We start from the raw sequence: 20,665 nt of genomic DNA, 5'->3' as shown, positions 1-20,665 counted from the left end.
TAGCAATAGATAACAGGATAGACGCCAAGATAGATGTTCACCTTATGTTTTTCTACACAAAGCATCAATAACAACTGTAATTCTGGCAAACAACATTGAGGGTTTACTATACATTAGGCACTATTTTAAAAACTTGTATTAATTCACTCAAAACTTCATTAATTCACCCTTTGAGATGGGTTCTCTTATTATCCTCCTTTAATAGGTAAGGAAGAAGGCTCAGGAAGGTTAAGCAGGCTGCACAGCTGGTACGTGCCACAGCGAGGATTTAAACCAGGTCTACTGCTATACTATATACCACACCACACATATTACTGCTATACTACCTGGTATCTCCCAGATTCTGGGCCACTAGTCCTTCCTTCAGGCTTACGTCTACCATTTGAATGAATGCCCTTCTGATTACCCTATGTTCTTTCTTCTAATTGCCTGAGCTGCCTTACTCTAAACACAAACTTAGACATTGCCAATCAGCCAAGGGCCCAAACTGTGCCCTCCTTACCCAGGCCACGAGGCTGATCTCAACTCCTCGGCCAGCTTCCCTTCCAGTCCAGTTTTTGGGAGCTGGGCCTCCAGCTGGGAGACTCTCTGAATGAGGCTCTCCAGATCCTTTTTGGCCTCTGGCCCTGTGGGGTAGAAAGCCCCAGTGCCATCAGAAAGCCACCCCTCATCTTCGTCTGTGACACTGTGAGGTGAAGGCCCCTCGAGGGTGCCAACAACCCTCAGCTTCCGGGGTCTTTCCAAACTAGATGAACAATTACTTGTCACTGAGAGGTACCGGACGCGGCTCCTGAGGCTCTGAATGACTTTGCTGGCGTTCTGCAGCTGGGCCTTCAGGTCTCTGATGTCCCTCTGTAGGACAGAGACGTCTTTCGACTTTCCGTAGGCCTGGAGCGCTTCCTGCTTCTCTAGCTGGCTCTCCAAGGGTTTCTTCCCAGGGGGGCTGGCCAGCACAGAGCCCAGGCGCCCCTGCTCAGAGCACAGCCCCCCCATCAGGACCAGCTCCTTGAGGCTGTTGTGTTCCTCACACTCTGAAACAAGCCACAGATATCTTCCTGAATAAAAGCTGGACGCACTATTCTTATCCTCCCAAGAGCCCTGCAAGTCTGACTGACTGGGGAAACAAGAACTCCGAGAGAAGTAGACTAGCTTGTTCTAGATCACTCAGACTAGCACATGGCAGAGTCAGAGTCCCAGCCCTCCCATGTCCTGGGCTCATTCCACACACATCCACATCTCTTAAGTAAAACATCAACAGGAGCCTTACTTCTTATATTCAGGATGACCACAAAAATGCAGGACTAGCTATTTGGCATACTCAAAGTTTAATGCTTTCCAAATATTGCTATAATCTAAAAGTTGATTGGGTGATAACTGTATGGAAAATATGAACAAGAGAACAAAACTTCAAAGACACGCAGCACATGTTAACAACAGTGCACGAGGCAGTGGTGGACAGAATGAGAAAGGATACACAGCATTTACCAGGCTCCTCCTGACGTGTTTTGGAAGAATTTACTCCTTTAATTGACCTTCTACACAATGGGGTAGGTAGTTCCTTTATCACCATTTTAACATAGGAGGAAACAGGCATAGAAAAGCTCACAGACGGGTTTGAACCCATGAGTCTGGCCCCAGGGTTTTTGCTCTTAACCGTCATTCTACACTGCCTCAGGGCGAAGGGACCCCTCCCCTTCAGGGTTTCAATTTGGTGGGTGGCTCTATGGCTATGGTCCTTTTATGATACAAACAAAATTGTTTTTAACTTCTGTTTTGCATGGCCCCCAAAGCTCATTTGGTCTCTTCCTTAATAAGTAGTCCTCAGTATTTCTTTCTATCATAATCCATTAGATAGAATTTTATCATCATTAATAGCATTGAGCCAAAAACCACTTGTAGAAATTCAAATTCACACTCAGCCTCATTTTAGGAAGAGTTCTCCTCCAAACTTCCTGTCCTTTTCTGGTCCTGTGTCCCCTTCACAGAGACACCCTCTTTCCACTCTTACCCGTCAGGGTAGGATTGGCCAACAGAACCCAGACGTGGCCGCTGAGTCCAGGGAGGGAAGGTGAGCCCCACGCCCCGTGCTCTTACCGGGACTGGTGGTCTCCTCCCGCTCGGCCTCATTCTCGCTTCGGCCGCATGTCTCATAGCCCAGATCCTGGAGGTCCACCTGAACCTGCTTGCTGTCCTGCTTCACCAAGGATTCACCTGCTCAGGAAGAGAAAGCAAGTGCTTCAGAATGACCGAATTCTCAGATCACCCTCAACCTCAGTGGCACAGAACCTGACATTTGGGAGCAGGGCAGTAGGGGAGTGGGGAAAATGCTTCTTTGGGCTTATGGGAGAAGAGACCAGCTGCTCGAGGCAGCAGAACTTCCTCCCACAGAAGGAGCCTGTGTTTGCCATCAAGGAGCTCACCTTCAGATAACCTCGGCTCAGTTGGGACCAGACCTCTGTATCTCAGATAACCAGACCTCTGTAAGCTGCATATTACATACTACCATCTCTGGAAGCCCCAGTGAAGCCAGAAAGGCTTTATCCAGAGAGGCTCAGCAAATATCTGAATGGTGCCAAACTAATTTAGAGTTCCAAGACATCTAGATCTGCACTGTCCAATAAGATAGTTATTAGCCACATGCAGCTACTTTATATGAAATTAATTAAAATTAAGTTTCTAAGTGCTCCATAACCACATGTGATGTAGACACAGAACATTTCCATCACTGTGGGACAGTGCTGAGTCTAGACCCATAAGATGCTTCTGAAGAATCTAATACTGTGCAGAGAAGCAGAAGAGGGACACCTGGCCTATGTGGAGAGACTAAGGCGGTTTATTGGCCGCTGCAGAACTCAGCAAACCTGGAGGGGAGCCGTTCTTCCCTTCACTCTCACTGCAAACTTACAACTTTGGCTTATTCTTTTATTCTCTTTTGCCGTCTGAAAGTTGAAGTAAAACATCCACTTCTACAATTCTAGGATGATGGTCAGGATTAAATTTGTTCTGAGGTTGGGGAAGAAAAGTAAAGTTCACAAAACCTGTAGCCTCCCAGGAAGAACAACACTTTGGTGATGGTGAACTTGTAAGACTTCCTGCCAGACAGCAAGCCTGTGATTAAAAAAAAAAAGAAAAAAAACTTACTAAATATGGTTCTGTATTTCTCCAGCTGGCTAGCCTGAGCGAAGACGGTGGCTTCTGATAATAGCAGCTTCTCTTGGAGATCTTGATAGCGTCGTCTACATTGTGCCAGCTGGGAGCGCAGATGCTTGGTCGACCCTGGGAGGTTGAATTCTAATGGAGGCCCAGGGTCAGAGGCCTGGGACTGGTCGTGCAGCTGTGGAAGGGCCCAATACAGGGGTTAGGACAGTCTGAGGTCAGCCCCACGGAGAGATGGCACCTCCCCCTCTGAACCCAGGAGACTTCACTCATGTGTCTGTCTCAGCACTTGTTACTTGCTTCCCAGGTGGAGCTCCTGGACAGAGCTGGGATAATGTTTTATTCATCTCAGTGACTGCAGCACAGAGCTCAGCGCCAATCAAGCCTACCAAGGAGCTCTTAGTAAACGCTCACTCAGTGTTTGAACAGAGAACACATGGAAACCTCCATCTCTCCCCCATTCCTGTGCCAGCAATTCTCTCAGAACACTCGATGAAGTTCCTTCCCTTAAGAGGCCTCCAGTAACCACTCGTGAGGCCCACGAACAGACACCTGGGATGAGCTGTGATGAGGGAGAGACGGCACTGCACACCACGTGTCTGAGCTGCCTCAAACCCTGACGCCTCCCCCCCGTTCCACTGGTCTCCACATCCTGATGAAATTATTTCTTTCGGTACCACCTTTCCCCCCCATATTCAGTATTTCAGGGGCAGGGACTAGGTATTAATGCCTGCTGCAAAGACCTTGTGCATTATCTGGAAAACTAAGAACTCAGGAAATATTTATGAGATAATGTTTGTAAGAGCTTTTCTAAAGGTTGAACGTCCATGGAATGTTATTATTACCACTGCCTGTGGTACAAAGGTGTCTTCCCTTGGTACCTCCTGACCCAAAAGGCAGAGCTGTTTTAGGTGAAAACTGCCATCTCCAGCCCTTCTCCAGGTGTTTTGTATTTCATCCAAGCTCACACTTACTTGGAGGGTCTCCACTGCAAGGGGCGCCCCCAGGTCAAGGCTCCGGGGTCTGGGGCAAGGCCTCATGGTCGCATCCTCCTTCTGCTGTCGGGGCTTCCCAGGAGAACAAACCAGTTCTGTGTTCATTCTGTCGATCTCCCTGGCCAGGCGCACAAGGAGCTCTGAGGCCGGATTCCCATTCCCTTCCTTGCTGCTCAGGACCAGTTGTTCCTTGAGCAGGTTGATGATGTTATGGGCATTCTTTAGTTTTCCCTGGAGCTTTGTGAACTCAGCCTGAAGGCCATTCTCATTCAGACGCCCTTTGGCTACCACAGTCTCCACCATCACCTCGCCCTTCTCCTTGTCTTCCTCAATCTCCCATCCATCAGACATTGCTTCTCCCATCTGCTCTTTTAGCTCTGCGTTCTCAAGGCAAAGGCTCAGCATGGTGTTCCTGCAACCAACACCCAGAGTCAGGCGCCAGGTCTGGCCTCGACCACAGTTCCTGGCAGCCCCGTTACCCACATCTGAGTGAACAAGACGGTCAGAGACACACCAGAGCATAAAGCAACGTCAGAGACCTGCAACGGCTCTCTTATTTTGTAGATAAGAGAGTCAAGGCCCAGGAAGAGTGAGAGACGTGCCTGTCCTGCCACTGCTTCTTGTAGGCAGTGCAGTCACCAAAAATCTTGGACTGAAGACACCCAGTCTAGTTTTCTTTGTATGTGCCACACAGCCTTATATGTTCTAATACTCTGTGGCCTCTGGAATAAACAAGGATACTTTTCTTACGCTGTTAAGAAAAAGTAAGAAGGACCTTGCCTGTAATAAAGCTATTAGTATGCATTCTATAGTTTTATTATTTATTGTCAATCAGTTTTTTAAACTACTGAATGATAAATTGGGACCTAGAAACACAGAAGAAATAAATAATGCTACCATTGGACCTGCTAACAAATGTACTTGTATAGTAATCAGCTTTCCATCTGGCTTATGAGATAAGAGATGCCCTTCAAGGTGGCAGGAACCTCGACTGCCTTCCTCATCCTGCACCCCCAGTGCCTACCCAAGTCTCTGCCACAGAAAACATTCACATCTGTTGAAGAAATAAAATTGATTAAAACAACTAATTTTGAAGACATTCTTTAAATGTCCACCCTTTCCCACCAACGCATTCTGTACTAGGGTTGAGTAGAAGCAATAAAAAACATGATTTTAAAAGGGCAGTTCACTTAACCTCTTTGAGCCTCAGTCTCCTTTGCTATAAAATAAGGATTATAACACCCAGTGGAGTTAATGGATGCTTCTGTGAAAGTGTATGTATGGTGTGATTGGCTCAGGGTCTGTGTATGTATGGTGTGATTGGCTCAGGGTCTGCATAGGTATTGTGTGGTTGGCTCAGGGTCTGCACATGTATGGTGTGATTGGCTCAGGGTCTGTGCAAGTATGGTGTGATTGGCTCAGGTCTGCGAATGTATGGTATGATTGGCTCAGGGTCTGCCCATGTATGGTTGGATTGGCTCAGGGTCTGCAACACAGCAGCCACTCCTGCCTGCTGGACTAGCTGCAGACCTGAGGAATGCCACCCTCAGAATCCCCTGAGGTTCATGTTTAAAAACCTGTAGAGATAAAGAATATGAATCTACACGTTACTTAGGTTCCACTAGATCGAGAACCACTGAGCTAGCCAAGAAAATGGGTAATTCACAGCTTAAAGGGGCAGCAGTTGGCTGTACACCAAAGCTGGATTTCTCAGAATCCCGAGTCTGGGAACCCAGAGCACAGCTTGTCTCTGGTGCAATTCAGAAAAGAAAAGACAGTACTTTAGGACATAGGACTCAGACTATCTAGAAGACAGTTTCTCAGTGGAGAAAAAGGAGGTAGGTATTTTACTAAAACTAGGATATAGGAGGGAGAGAAAGGAACACGTGTGTGGAAAAGAATATTTAATATTATATTCTAATTTTATATTCTGGAGAAAACTCTGATGTTTCCAAATACAAACAAATGAAAGAAAATCTCAACAAAATCTTCTCAAAAGGAGGGGCTGTGTATTAGATAGAGTCTATCTTCTACAATAGCAGTGATTCTTAAAGTTGAGTGGAGGGTTAAACACAATGGAGTTTCAGGTTAGTAACTGAGGAAAAAGAAAAATAATCCATAAGGGTGTCTATGTGTGCATTGATTGTAGAATCAAAAGAGACATATTGTTCTTACCCATGACAGCTTAACTAAGTTTACACATGCAAAAGTTTAAGTAAACCTTGTACTTCAACTTAAGCTGTCCTTAGGGAAAGAATTTTCATGGTTGTTCAGAGTCAAAGAAGTGGGACCAAACCTGATCACAAAAGAGTTTTTTCTTTTTTAAGCTGAGTGGCAAAGTGTACAGTATAGAAGTCAAGATATTAACAATCAGAAGCCAGGGGTGTAGCCACAAAATATTACACTATCATCCAGAGCAAGTCACTTGGAAATTCCTAGGCCTGAGTTTCCTAAAGTAGGAAAATAGGACATCAGGCTAGAGGCCAGGGTCGTGGTCAAGTGCTGACATTATCTGGGGAAGCTGAGCAGCATGTAGTACGCAGGGAGTCAGAGCATGAGGTAGGGGTTGCACACCTGCCCAGATATACTTGGGACAACAGGCAATGACAAGTACGGTCCTCGGGTTCAGGAGGACAAATGCATCAGCCCTGCAGTATCATCATGTTCTCCCAGTGTCTTTTCACAAAAAGCTGTCAGAGGCAGAGTGAGCAGTATAGCTAATGAATCAGCTATTTACCATTTCTGTGAAGTTAATAAAGCAGCAGAGATTATTAAAATCATTATTCCACAACTAAAGGACTCAGGGTTCTGAAAGAAAGCTGAGTGGAAAGCTTTCGTACGAAGGGTGCCTGCACAAATCCTCCCTCAAGGACTGTTCTGGTTCTGCATACAGCAGGGAAACACTTGGGTAGCGGGGATTCCTCACATATCCTAGTCAGTTCAAAAGAGCAGTATCAGTCATACCGCCAGGAGGTTCCCACCAGGACTGTCCTGTGTGATGGGCATACAGGCAATAATGATGGCCATTGGTATATTGAATTAACAGCAGGTTTTGAATAACAAAAAGTGATTACCATAATATTATTAACTTTCCTCTAAAGAATTTGTAGAAACATTAAGGCATGGAGCCTGGGACAGGACCCCATGGTAGCATGAGTGCTTGGTGGCAACAAGACAAGCCCATTGGCTGTGTGTGGCACCTTGTGATCAGTTCCCTTTCCGGGGAGATGTCCTACCTGATATGCGACACGGAGGAGAATCCTGCTTCCTCAATTTGAGCCTTTAGCTCCTTCAGTTCTGCCTCGGCTTTTCTCTTCTCCTCTAAGTGCTGGTGGAGCTCGGCCCTCAGGCGGAGCATCTCCTCCTGGAGACACCTGTTACTGTCCCCTCCTACTGGGGAAGGAGGGGGAACAGGCATGCTCTGGGACTCTGCAGGTGCCAGGCTTTTCTCCAGAGCCACCTTGATGAGCTGAAAGAAAGTCATGGTTTAAAGGAGTTAGGTCATTAAAGATGATGCAGAAAGAACAAGAGATTGCCAGAAAAGGCAGATCCAAAATGAACTCCCCCTTAAGGACTCTTCCACCATCAGGGCCCTGGAGACTTGCTTGGACAGGGAGGACACAGTAATTGAGCAGGGCAATTGCTGCCATGGAGAGAAAGCGGGGAAGTCGGAGAAGGGGAAGGGAGAAAGTCCCCCAAAGAACATAAACATCCATTAAAACCAAATGCAAACACATAAAGTTAACCAGGTCTGGGGAGTGGAAGCTGTGATTCTCTCCTCCTGGAGGGACAGAGTTTTCTCACAAGTCAGGAAGCTTCATCCGTTTCACACCACTTGAGTCCTGGACTGCAAAGATGATGGCTCCAGATACCAGGACTCAAAGCCTCAGTTCCTGCCTATAACTCTGACACTGTAGGGCAGTGATTTCCGACCAGTGCTGAGAGAATCATAGGAATTTCAAAGGAAGTTCAAAGCAGTAGGTATATACTTTTTTCTTTCACTCTTTTTTTTGATCAATATAATTTAAGTGTGCCATGGACGTTTCACTATAGGTTCAAGTGTGCCATGTGATAAAAAAAAAAAATTAAAAAACACTGAGCAGAGGATGATGCAAAGGAGAACTCAGCCAGCAGTCAGAGTCACGGGATTGGGAGAATGTGGGATACACAGGTGGGCACAGGAAGCTTATTTCACGGGCAGCAGGAGAATCGTGCCCCTGCCTGCCGAGAGGCTGAGGGGAAGCACCCTGCCCGGCTGCCAAGTTCACTCTTTGGGTATCACCCCTGTACCGATGCTGCCAGCATACCGTCTCTAGGAACCTAAGCATGTGAGAAGACAGAGCAGAGCCGACTGCCCAGTGCCTTTCTTTTGCTTGAAGACACTCTTGAAGTCACTCCTAAATGTTTCAGTTAAGGGTAGATCTTGCAGTTTTTCCTCAAATAAGAATTTATTAGCCATTAGACTTTCTTTTTGTTCAATTTGGGCTCATCTTCGCTTTCCCCCACCATCCTAGAAGGGTAGAAATCAAACTCCGAGTGTAACAATCTACTTTGGGTGTGACTGATTATTTTAGTACAAGGATTTCCTATCTGTCCAGTATTAATCTTGAAATATCCCAGTGTCACGCTGGCTTCTTTTTTTCCTCTCAGTGGCAGAGTCTGGAGGTTTTACTTAAACTTCAGGTTAATTTTGACCTTCCAATTTCCACCCCTTATCCACAGCTATTTCTAGGTAATTTCTTAAAAATCTCCATAAGTACTGTGACTCGTCACTTATAAATTCTGATTATACAGAATCACTTCCTAGTTATCAAAGTCATCAAAATACCTGCATCTCCATAAATCATGATGTGGCCACCTGATTAGTGATGACTTGTAGAATTAATTATATGAACTTCATTCAGGTCATCAATATATTGAACATAATAGGGCCCAGGCTGATCATATGGATTAACAATTGTCAGAAAAAAAAAAAAAAAAAACAATTGTCAGAGCCGCTCAGGTCGGCACAAAGCTGCTGGCTTTTGCTAGTCCCCATAACAAAGGATGACAAAATCTTGGTCATGGGCTCATGGTGGGGTGGATTGATAGCTTGTGTGTGCAGTGGGGTTTAGTAGCATAGCAGCCGAGGTTATGAGGGCATATGCCCCCACGTCAAAGAAGAAAGAGCACCACCGATACGCCACTCAATCCAAAGGCATCCAATCCCACCTGTGGCAAGCTCCTGGCCATGTCTGTCTCTAAGACTCTGCTACCAAGCTTAGTTAGGCTGGTGGCCATCTCCACATGTGCCACAAGGCATTTGTGACAAGATAAAGGAAGTGGACTTGGAGAAACCCACTTTTGAAAGTTTATGAACTGACCCTTCATTTAAACTCTGTGATGGTATTTTTCTATATAAACTCTTTCCAACTAAGTGGACCAAAATGAATATCACTATTAGTCCTGAAGATGGGCATAACATTTATTCTCTTCCATACCTTCAGGGTTCCTTCTGCTTAAACATGTCTAATTTTAATGAAGTCTACCCATTTTTAAAGTACCTTCTGAATGGATGGATATTATCTTGTTCTGTTGGTTTTAATACACCTGGTCCTTAAAAAAAATGATGACCTGTGAAATGTTAACACCAGAAGAACATTAAGGTCCATCTGGTATAATCTCCCACTTTAAAATGAGAAAATGGACACTGCCTAGATAATTGATTCTTGCCCAGGCTAATTTGGGTTTTCTTATTTCCATCTTAAAGGGGACTGACTTTGGCTTACTTTAAATTTTAAAAGTAAATATTACTTATCTTATTTTATTTTACTGAGACAGAGTCTCACTTTGTTGCCCTGGTGAGAGTGCCGTGGCATCATAGCTCACTGCAACCTCTAACTCACGGGTTCAAGCAATGTTCTTGCCTCAGCCTCCTGAGTAGCTGGGACTACAGGCTCCCACGACGGTGCCTGGCTATTTTTAGAGACAGAGTCTTGCTCTTGCTCAGGATGGTCTTGAACTTCCAAACTCAGGCAATCCACCTGCCTCAGCCTCCCAGGGTGCTAGGATTATGGGCATGAGGCACCACACTGGGTCTTAAATGTAATTTAAATGTAAGCAAATGAAAAATGACTGAGGATCTAGCCTTTTCATTAGTTTTTATCATCTATGAAAAGCAAATATTTCTTTCCCCCAAATGAAATCCCAGGGCTTCCAGTATGTGTGCTGGTCATATGAATTCATTAGGTCTATCTTTAATCCTATGTTCCTTATAGACTTTTTTTCACTTGCTTCCATACGATGGGTTCATTCACCCCACAGGGGTCTTTGTGCAGATCTATCTCTTGTTCAAGTAGAGTTGTTTTACTGTTTAACCTTATGTTAAGTCAGTTCCCAGACACATCAAGGCATTAAAAAAAACAAATCATTAGGGAAATGCAAAATAAAACCACAGTGAGATATTACTGCACACTTGTTAGGATCATTGTTTTAAAAGAGACAAACGATGTGGGCAGTGCCTACAGCTCGGTGTGTAGGGCACCTGCTACAAACACTGAGGCTGGCAGGTTCAAACACAGTCTGGGCTAGGCAAAATCAACAGTGACAACTACAACAAAAAATAGCCAGGTGTTGTGGCAAGTACCGGTAGTCCCAGCTAGTTGGGAGGCTGAGGCAAGAGAATCGCTTAAGGCCAAGAATTTGAGGTTGCTGTGAGCTGTGATGCCACAGCACTCTACCGAGATTCTGTCTCCAAAAAATAGTGAGACTCTGTCTCCAAAAAATGTAAATAAATAAATAAATAAGACGAATGATAACAAGCTTTGGAGAACATATGGAGAAAGGGAACCCTTGTACTTTGTTGGTAGGAATGTAAATTAGTACAGTCATAGTGGAAAACAGTATGGGTTTTCCTCAAAAAACTAAAAATAGAATTACCCTATGACCCAGTAATCCTACTTGTATATAAAAGCTGTCCAGAAAGTTTCCAGCCATGTTCTATGACTAATAATAGAGACTTATAGGGCTGGATACTTTCTGCATACTCTTAAACATCCACAGGAACTGAACTCAGGATGTCAAGAGGATATCTGTGCTCCTCTACTCACGTATTCCCATATAAGCCACAGCTATGTCACAATAGCCAAGATACAGAATCAATGTAGGTGTCCACCAGTGGATGACCGGATTAAGAAAATGTGGTCTTTATACATAAAGAAATATTATTCAGGCTTAAAGGGTGAGGAGTGGGGGAGCCCGTCATCTGTGATAACATGAATGAATCTGGAAGGCATCATGCTAAGTGAAATAGGCCAGGCACAGGAAGATTAACACCGCCCAACCTCGTTCACATATGGAATCGAATAAAGCCAGACTCAGAGAAGCAGAGAGTAGAGTGATGGTGACCGAGGTTGGCAGGATAGGGAGAGAAGGGGTACAAAGTTTTTGGCAGACAAGGAATAGGCTTTCAGAGCTATTGTACGGCAGGGTGACTATATTTTAAAATAAGAAAGTAAATTTCAAATATCTCACCATAAAAATGGTAGGTAAGCAAGTGTGTGTGTGTGTGTGTGTGTGTGTATCAAATCACATTGTACCCAATAAGTGTAGACAATTATGATTTGTCAATCAAAAATAACATTAATCTTTTTAAATTGCTTTTTATCAAGTTTATCATACTTCATCAGCCGACATCTCTCTTTTGTATTTCAATCTTGATTAATCTTACTCCACTGTAGAAGTTCAAATGAAGAAAAGCAGCAGTTACTATTCTAGTTCCTTCCATGGCAATTTCCTAGGTGTATATTATAGATCTTACATCTTACCAAGAGAAAATTACCATCATGGCCCCAGTCCTAAAGCTCCCTAAAGTGGGTGAATCTAAAAAGTAAGGAGGAAGCAACTGGCTTTGGCCAAAAGGTGATTCTTGCCTTGGAAGGAAGACAAAGTTAGCTGTGTGTGTTAGGGACAGTGTGTGAATTCCTGAAGCAGGAAGAGAGCCTGGTGTCAGGAATAGTTTACTTTCCAGGGACAAGCCAAGGAAGAGCTCAGAGCCTACTCTCAAGGGACCATTTTTCTGGGAACAAGCAAACAAATTTTGAGAATCTGGACACAAAACTGTTATGGCAAAGCAAGCTTTATTTAATTAGTAGCAGGAAAATCACAACTTCAAACTCCAGAGAAGATGATACAAATTTACAACAATCTAACACACTAAAACTTCTACCTAAAGCTAAAGATTGATTTTCAAGTAAAGGCGAGAGAAAGTAAAGATTGCTTACCCAAGAGACTCTTCATCCGACAGGTATACACTTTATCTATCATGAGTCAAGCCCTGATCCAAAGGTTTGAGGGTTATAATTATACCATGTATTTCTTATGCCAAGTAACGTGGCAAGCATTGTGAGGGATAAACAAATGCCCCAACATGAAAGTTCACTGCAGGTTGGAGTGACCTTCTCAGAATGGGGTCTGGTCATATTCTCCATGGGAGGCTATAGGATGGAGGCTGAGGAAGTGGCTTTACAAATCAGTTTGCCTACAACTAAGAATTAGAGTGAAGGACTTGCACTGTTGGGGATAGTTTGCACCGTGTCAGTCAGAATCTGTCTCTTCATATCTGTGTCTCCTGTTCATTTATTGTGAAGTTAATCCTGGCACATAGCCATTATAGCCACCAGTGACCAGCCAACGTCCCACTCTAGCTCTGTCTTAGAGGGTCCTCCTGCAGATCCCTCTCTCTCAACCACATCAGGGAGTGGCAGGGAGTACTGTACATAATTAAAGTCACAACCATCAGGGAAGAAGACTCAAGAGATACTGTTCAAGCAAAAGAAGTGGAGCTCATGCAAAAGCTCAAGCGAGAAGGGCAGGTCAGGTGTGGCTACGGCAATGAAAAGAGGATCTTGGTAGAAGGTATAGAAACTGTTGAGGATGTGAGGTATCCCAGACAATTATTCATGTCCTCAAGAGCCAAAGACCAAGCCAAATCCTGAAAGATTTGGGACAGGTTATTTGGGATCTCCGTCTTGGGTTATGAGATTCTCCTCTTTATGCAGGAGACACACAGGCAGATCCAGCAGGCTTTATTTCCCTACAGATTTCCTAATACCCCAAGGAAGCTATCAGTGGAAAGCCCGGCTGGTTTTGCAGAAGGGTATCTACCAATGATCATTTTCTCCTTAACTTAAGAGAGTCACTAGTCCATAGGAGATGAGATAGCTAAATGTCTCTGGGCAAGGTGGAGACATACCAGTGAGTGCTGTGAGATTAATACTGGTGACCTAACTTTGGAGGTCCAGGGCATTCCCTCTGGCTCGAGAACAGGCCGGGTACACCTTCACTGATCTTGGAGATAGTGTTTCAGCACTGGGCACCATGTTCTGAGATTTGACTGGGGTCTGCTGTTGAAGTGCCGTCTGCTGGTCATGGAGTCATCATGACCTGGGTGGTTTGTCAGGTCGCACAAAAAGGTTCTCTTTGTATAATGAGATTTCACTGAGAAAGATCCCTGCTTTGGAACCATCCCAATCCTCCTGGAGTTTCTCAGAGAGCATTCTCCCCACATAGGTCCTAGGCCTGCCACCTCCCCAAGTGGCCCTTTGATGACTTCTTGCCTTCTGTAGCGTGTTTCAGTTACAAAAGCCCAAGGGGGAAGTATCCATTTGTCTTGTAAGTAAAACTTCTTCTGAAGCTATAGCTACAGGGAGTAAGTAGGGGAAAAGTGGGTAGGAGGAGGCAGGAAGCAGAAGAAAGAAATAGAAGCAATAAAACCCAAGGGTTGGCTTGGAGAGGAATATGGAATGAGGACATGGGTTGGAGAGGCAGCTGGGAAGTTCAGGGAGGGTGGGAGGAAGACTGGGAAGTGATTTATATAAAAAGATACCTTCTCACTCCATCCAGGTCCACAAGGGCTGCAGGAGACCATCAGACCCATCTGCCTTCTCCCCTGGGAACCCCAGAACCTGACACCGACTTACTTGCTGGTGGCTGCTGTGTGCAGCCTCCTCCTCGATGCTGTCAGTGAACTCAGTGCTTGCATCTTCAGTGTCATCCCCTGCAGCTGCACCTGGAAATAAGTCCAGAAAAGAAAGGTGATTCCCTTCACAGATGGCTTCCAGACAGCAGGTAAAATTACACCTTTTGCTCTCCACCTCTGATTTCTTCCTTTCCCTGTCTGCATGGCCCCGTAGCCACAGGGCTGGCAGGGAAGCACCAAGCCTTTTCCTTGTATCATTGAAACTTTCCTTCTAACACTCAAGCCCAAGCTTCAAAACAAAATCTGGTCTTGACTGTGCAGACCTAGACCTAAGGAGCCAAGTGTCAGGTAACCTGGTTGCCCTGAATTACTCCCTATCCCACCACTGGCAATCTATATGACAACTTTCTTTCTTATGGGCCAGACATGACTAACGCTTTCCCCACTACTGAGTGTGCAGAGTGTCCCTCAGTTCCTGGGTATCAGGGCAGCCCTGCTCCTCTCACACTTTTTCATTGTTGGGATCAGTTACTTACTGGGGACAGTCTCTGAGGAACTGCTTTCCAGGGGTGCTGTACCCTACATAGGTTCAGGCCTAGTCCAGATCCAAGGCACAGAACGCCTTAGGTGTTTCTAAGTTCCATCCTCTAACCTCCCCTCTCCCCATCTCCTGAACTCTTATTCAATGCAAATTTGTTTTGCTGGAAGGGTCTCTTGCACGCTTCATCCAAATAGATTTAATCCATCCTTCATTCCCCAAAGACAAACACAGCTGTAGGGCACAAACATGTACACCCTGCTCTGTGGGACAAGTAGCTGCAGTTTGTGGTCTGGGCAAAAGTCTAAGGCAGCACTCACCAAAAGCACTTTCTGCAGTGCTGTCCAGTAGACACTAGTCACATGTGGCTACTGATTGCTTAAAACGTGGCTAGTGCAACTAAGACACTGATGTTTATAACCTGGCTAGCGGCTACCATACTGGACAGCATAAATCAAGGACTTTTATTCCCCTTTCTATGTTAAAATGAAGAACTGTCCATCCAATGTTAGACATGAATTGTGGCCCACATTACTGGTTTTTTCTGAAAGTGTAGGAATTGATCATAGCTTAGTCACTGGAATACCTAAGAAAATCTACTGTGACACCTTGTGCCTTACAGAACCACAAGTTAGAGAATCTTGAGATCTATTTCTTACCCTGGCCTCAACAACCAGCCTTTTAAAACTCTTCTTCAGACCACCAAAGAGCCTGGGCCTGAACAAGAGTAGTGGTTTGTTCAAGGTCACATAGCTAATGCTGACAAGAGCTGTGCCTCAGTGTCAAGTCTATGAACTCTTAGACCAGCCCACTCCCTGTTTCTTCTGATGACAAATCAGATCTTGATCTTTTCTTCTTTCTCTAAGACCAAGAACCTGCTCCTGAGGACACGCAGCCATGAGCGAAAGGCTAAGCATTGGTAACGAGCATTCACTCCCCTGAGCAGGTGGTGAACAGGCACAATTCGCATCTTACCTGCCATTTCTTGGTATATGTAAGTTCATGCCAGTCTTTCAGTGGTCCAGACTGATCTCACCACAACGCTGAGAGGTAGCAAGTATGCTGTGATAGTAGTTTAAGTTCCTAACCTTTACCATGAATGTTAATGTAAGAGCAAGGTGGGACACTGCTCAGTAACACCCTGTCCATAAGAAGGCGCCTTTACCACTGAGCATCTTCAGAGATCCATGGAAGCCAGTATCTAGTAGGAGTTTCCAATACTTATCCATTCAAATCAGCCCCAGAACCACCTTATTCAGGATGCTAATTAAGTAGAGACAAATGGACACACTCTCCATGCTTTGGCTGCTTTGGAAACTCACTGAACCCAGGTAATTCACCTAAGGACATCCATATCATATTATGCTTACTTTGGAAAGTCCTTCTGTATATAACAGCGGAGATCTAATCTTTTGTTTTTCCAGCAAAAAAAAAAAAAAAATCATCCCACTTAGTGAGATGAAGAAAACATACTTTTCACGTTGTCTCCCTTTTGAGCACTGTGCTAGAGAATGTTCCTGTGGTTGAAAAAACCTCAGTTCTATGAGGTCAGAATCCTCATCCCTTGATGAGGATAGGTTGTGAGCCAAGCTAGCCCCACATCCCGGGATGATTCCTACACTAGGTTCCAGGAGAAAGAGAGGATGGGGGTGGCCATCAGTGGTCCTGAAGGCTTTAACCTAACATGTTGTGCCTTCCACTTACCTGTGATGGCCTTTCTGATGACACCTCTGCATTTCTAGATAATGTTCCCTCTTAAGTTACTCAGGGAGCAGAAGACCACAGTTGAGACTTCATCAGTAATTAGAAGGAGACAAAGGAAGAATGCCCACCTCATCCCAACACTCTACAAAAATGGGCTTTTGTTTATGCCCCCCCCCAACCTTTCAAAGCAAGCTCACAGTCTGTGGTACCCCCTTTAGGGCAGCTTCAAGTTCGCTCTGTCTTTTACTAACTTGAATGAAAATGCTGACTTTTTTTTTTTTTTTGACTATTTAGGGCATAGAATAAAGCTGGAAACAATTTATAGAAAATATGAAAATAATATAAGTTAGTTTACCCTAGGTCCTATTTATAATTTTACATTGGACAATTCCTTTCTGATGCCATTTCTTTTTTTTTAAATAAATGGCAGTAACTCTTGTGGGTGATACTCTTTTCTAAGATTTATATGGCCACAAAACACTGTCTTCACAACTAAGTTGGAAAATTTAAAATTTAAAACATGAAATAAAATCATCTACCTTTAGATTTCTGAAAGCTAAGAATCTGTTGAAAGTTAACTTGCTTCTCCAGGATTTCATTTTACGTGTTAGATTGGCAATCTTATTAGTAACTTTTACTTGAGTGGAATGGAAGTTCTTAAGTTGTGGTTCTTTGAATTTTCTAGGTTCTAAACCACACAAAATGGAGGTGATTCCAAAATGTCCCTTATTAAGATTTAGAAAATGATTTTCTACCAGTTGCATGGATTCTACAAAATACACAGAAATAAAATAATCCTCTAAAACATAATAAAATACTCAGGTGAAAATTTAACATTACGCAAACATAAGCTATTCTTATCACTGAGGCAAAATTCCACACATTTGAATTTGTAGATTGAAGATGGCAGAGTGATTAAGAGCACAGACCCCTCAGCAGTCTGGGTTTGAACTTGCATTTGTCATTAGTCAGTGTCTGTTCACTCTTGGCAAGTCCTAACTTTCCATAACTAAGTCTCCTCATGTGTTAATCAGGGTTAATGGTGCTACCCATTCCACACTTTTTGACATTCTTATAGCTATGTGTGGCACACAGCACACTCTGAATAAATATGACCCTTCAACAATGTTGTTAGTAATCTGAAGTGGTCGCTGGGCGTGGAAGTTGAGGCCTATATGGAACCTAAATATAGTCAGAAGGAAGCTTCCTACCTGATGGTATCAACTGGATGATCTTGATTGATTCTACCTTCTGAACACCTGTTTCCCTAAGCAGGAGGCTTGAAATAATACTCTTCGCTCTCCCCCTGCTTGCGGGACAGTTGAAAAAGCACAGAGCTGGCAGTAAACTAGGATGCACTCTCGGGGACACGTGCTTCAACACTGAATTACAACTGCATTAAAACTCAGTCATGCTCAGGCATGAATAAGCCTTAATGTATTACAACCTTGCTTATCTCACAGCATATTTGAACCTACGAATTTTTATGGTACACTTAGATTATGTTGATAAAAAAAAATGTACTTACTATACTTCGAACTTCTTTTAAAAATAATTTAATTAATAAACTTTAACAATTTTCACAGCATACCTAAGGTCCTCTCATGGCACACCAGTTTAAAATCACTGCCTTAGAGGGAAATTCATGACCTATTATTTTTACAAATTTTTGGAAGACAGGTTCTTATTCTGCAACCCAGGCTAGAGTACAGTGGCAAAATCATAGTTCCCTATAACCTCAAAAATTCCTGGGCTCAAAAGATCCTCCTGTCTCAGCCACCCAAACAGGTAGGTCTATAGGTGTGCACCACCATGCCTAGCTAATTTTTGAAAAAAAAATTTTTTTTTGTAGAGATGTGGGTCTTTGTTGCTGCCATACTGGTCTTGAACTCCTGGCCTCAAACAACCCTCCTATTTCAGCCTTAGAAAGCACTGGGCACCCACAGCTAATTCTTTAGTGGTGAGTCCACACTGGTGGGGTCAAGACTATGTCCTGAAAATTCTACTCTGCAATCATTCTTATTTCCCCTTTCAGCCATTAGCATGGGATCCACAGACAGGAGTATTATTTTCCCACATAGTTACTTGAGCACGGCGGGGGTCACATTTTAGTAATTTTTTTTCTTGGCTAGCCTCTATGATTACAATATTTTACTAATTTTGGAAGGAGCTTTGCAAGAGCTAACACTTTAAGCACAAGCACATTTACAGTGGCCAGGCCCCCCTCAGTGCCAGGCTCTTGTGCCAGGTCCTCCCGGGATCATCTCACTTTCACTCCCAGGTACACTACCCCTTTTCATGTGCTGAGCCAACTACTGCTGACTTGAGTACTATGACACTGCATGACAGAATCAAAGAAAAAAAGGTCTTCTATCAGACTGCAATTTCACCCGGACACACTGTCTTTAGGGCCACAGGAAAACTGAAAGATTCCACAAATTCCTCCACAGTTTCTGTGGGGAAATGACATTCTTTATCTAGACAGATCATGATCTCGGAACAGCAGCAGCAGGAGCTGCTGTCTTCAGTCACGCCTCTCCATGGCCTGCCTTTGTTTCCTCAGAGGCCTTCCAGCTTTTTCATTATTCTGAAATCAGCTGTTTTAAATGACTTTCAAAGACCAAATCATTATCTCAAACATTTTTGTGGATATGAAAGCTCTTTAGGACCCGGGAATTTTGATTTTTTCATTCACTGAAACTACAGTCTTCTATCTTTAGGCTGACCAGAGATTGCATGGATTAGGACTTCTATAATGTCCTAATTCTATAATGTCAAGTAATTCTTCTTGCTCATGGTCTCTTTTTTATTCAAAGAACACAAGAAGTAGGCTTTTCTAAGAACATTCCGAGATAGCACCACCCACCACCACAACTGGTTCCTCAAATCTTGGTCCTACTTTCTACCACTCTCCTTCAGCGAGGAGGGTTTTTAAGAGCAAGAAAGGGTTTTTAAGGTAAAGTAACTCATTTCACATTTCTGGGGAAGGCACAATGCTTTATCTTTAGTCTCATTTCTTTGGGAAGAGAAAAATTCAGGTTTCTTCTTCTTTACATCCTTTAGTTAAATACTTATTCCACAGAGCCTTGCTTTGACTTAAATTTTAGTAAAATAATCAGTCGATTCATTTTTCTATAAAGGGGGAAAAATGATCTTTTTCTACTTTTCTCATAGATCTTATAAGAATGAAAGCAAATAGTTTCTGTTGGCCTTTGATGCTTTTATTGGATCAGTAACAATTTTTTGTGTCTCAACTAAAGTAGCTGAAATTCTAACACTTATAGATAAAAAAAAGTACATTCTCCATTTCAGCACAAATTTAACACAGTTTAACAGCACCATGCCATGAAGAAATGAACTTCCAGAGAAAAACATACAGCTTATTTTGGTGGGAAAATAGTCCTAGAAATAATGCAAAGCCAAGTTTCTGATAATTTAACACATCAGTTCTCTTCACCTTCATAAAGTTATGAATCACTTCAGTTTCTCTCAACAGCCTACAAAATTTCTAAGTAATAAAAACAGGTTTGACTGCTTTTATTATCAAACTAGTAAGACTTCATGGACACAGAAATTCATGATTTATAAAACGTACTTGTATATACACATGCCCCTAACTTTTATAGATTGAGAGGTCACTATCTTAGAGCAATGATTTTACTAATTGCAAAAAGCAGCATTCCCTTTATATACTAAATGCAAACCAACAATCAAATGCTAGACAATTATAAGTTCTTCAAGGGAAGAGGAAGCCAATTTGATTCATGTATTTAACACTTCTACTCTTCACATAATTTTAGATCAAATATTTTCTGATGTTGATGAACTTTCTATTTGATCCTTCCAACTTTTCCAGGAGGAAAATAGTACAATAAAGATTTTTACTTCTAGAATTTATCTTTGAACAACAAAGAGGGGGAAGGTCCCAAAAAATAACTATTACATCACTTCATAAGTTTAATCTGGAATAATTAGTACTGTTGGTCCTACTGTGCTGTGTTTCCCTTCCATTTCCCATTCTTTGTTGGAAGCAAATTTTAACACTAACCTTTTTAATTAGGAAAGTCATCTGGCTATATGGTTATACAGAAAGAAGTTGAGGACTTACCTTCTGTCAATACTCAGACTACTTAAAAGCAACATGCTCATTTTCTAATCATACAATATTTTAGTGAAGCTATTGCTGTAAATGGCCAGATAACAGCTTAAATCCACACCTAAAATACATTAAGATTCAGAAAGCATTACCCTACAGAACTTAGTGCAATATGCTATCTTACTGATTCATTCTTTCTGTTTGTTATTATTGGGTTG

At 43.2% G+C, this 20,665-nt stretch overlaps 1 protein-coding gene across 1 annotated transcript in view; it reads right to left on the bottom strand.

Annotated features, from left to right (window-relative positions):
- Positions 1-20,665, bottom strand: part of LOC100964574 (myomegalin) — a 224,940-nt gene that overhangs the window by 25,709 nt on the left and 178,566 nt on the right. Inside the window, 6 exon segments of the mRNA XM_023515468.1 lie at positions 503-1,031; positions 2,095-2,214; positions 3,142-3,334; positions 4,131-4,563; positions 7,388-7,620; positions 14,111-14,199. Of these exon segments, the coding sequence (XP_023371236.1) occupies positions 503-1,031; positions 2,095-2,214; positions 3,142-3,334; positions 4,131-4,563; positions 7,388-7,620; positions 14,111-14,199 (1,597 nt within the window).

The sequence above is a fragment of the Otolemur garnettii genome, unplaced genomic scaffold, assembly GCF_000181295.1.
Source record: "Otolemur garnettii isolate 467f Iridium unplaced genomic scaffold, OtoGar3 scaffold00073, whole genome shotgun sequence".
NCBI classification, from domain to species: Eukaryota; Metazoa; Chordata; class Mammalia; order Primates; family Galagidae; genus Otolemur; species Otolemur garnettii.
Note: the sequence above shows the minus strand (reverse complement) of the source record. Positions and strands in the feature narration are given on the sequence as shown.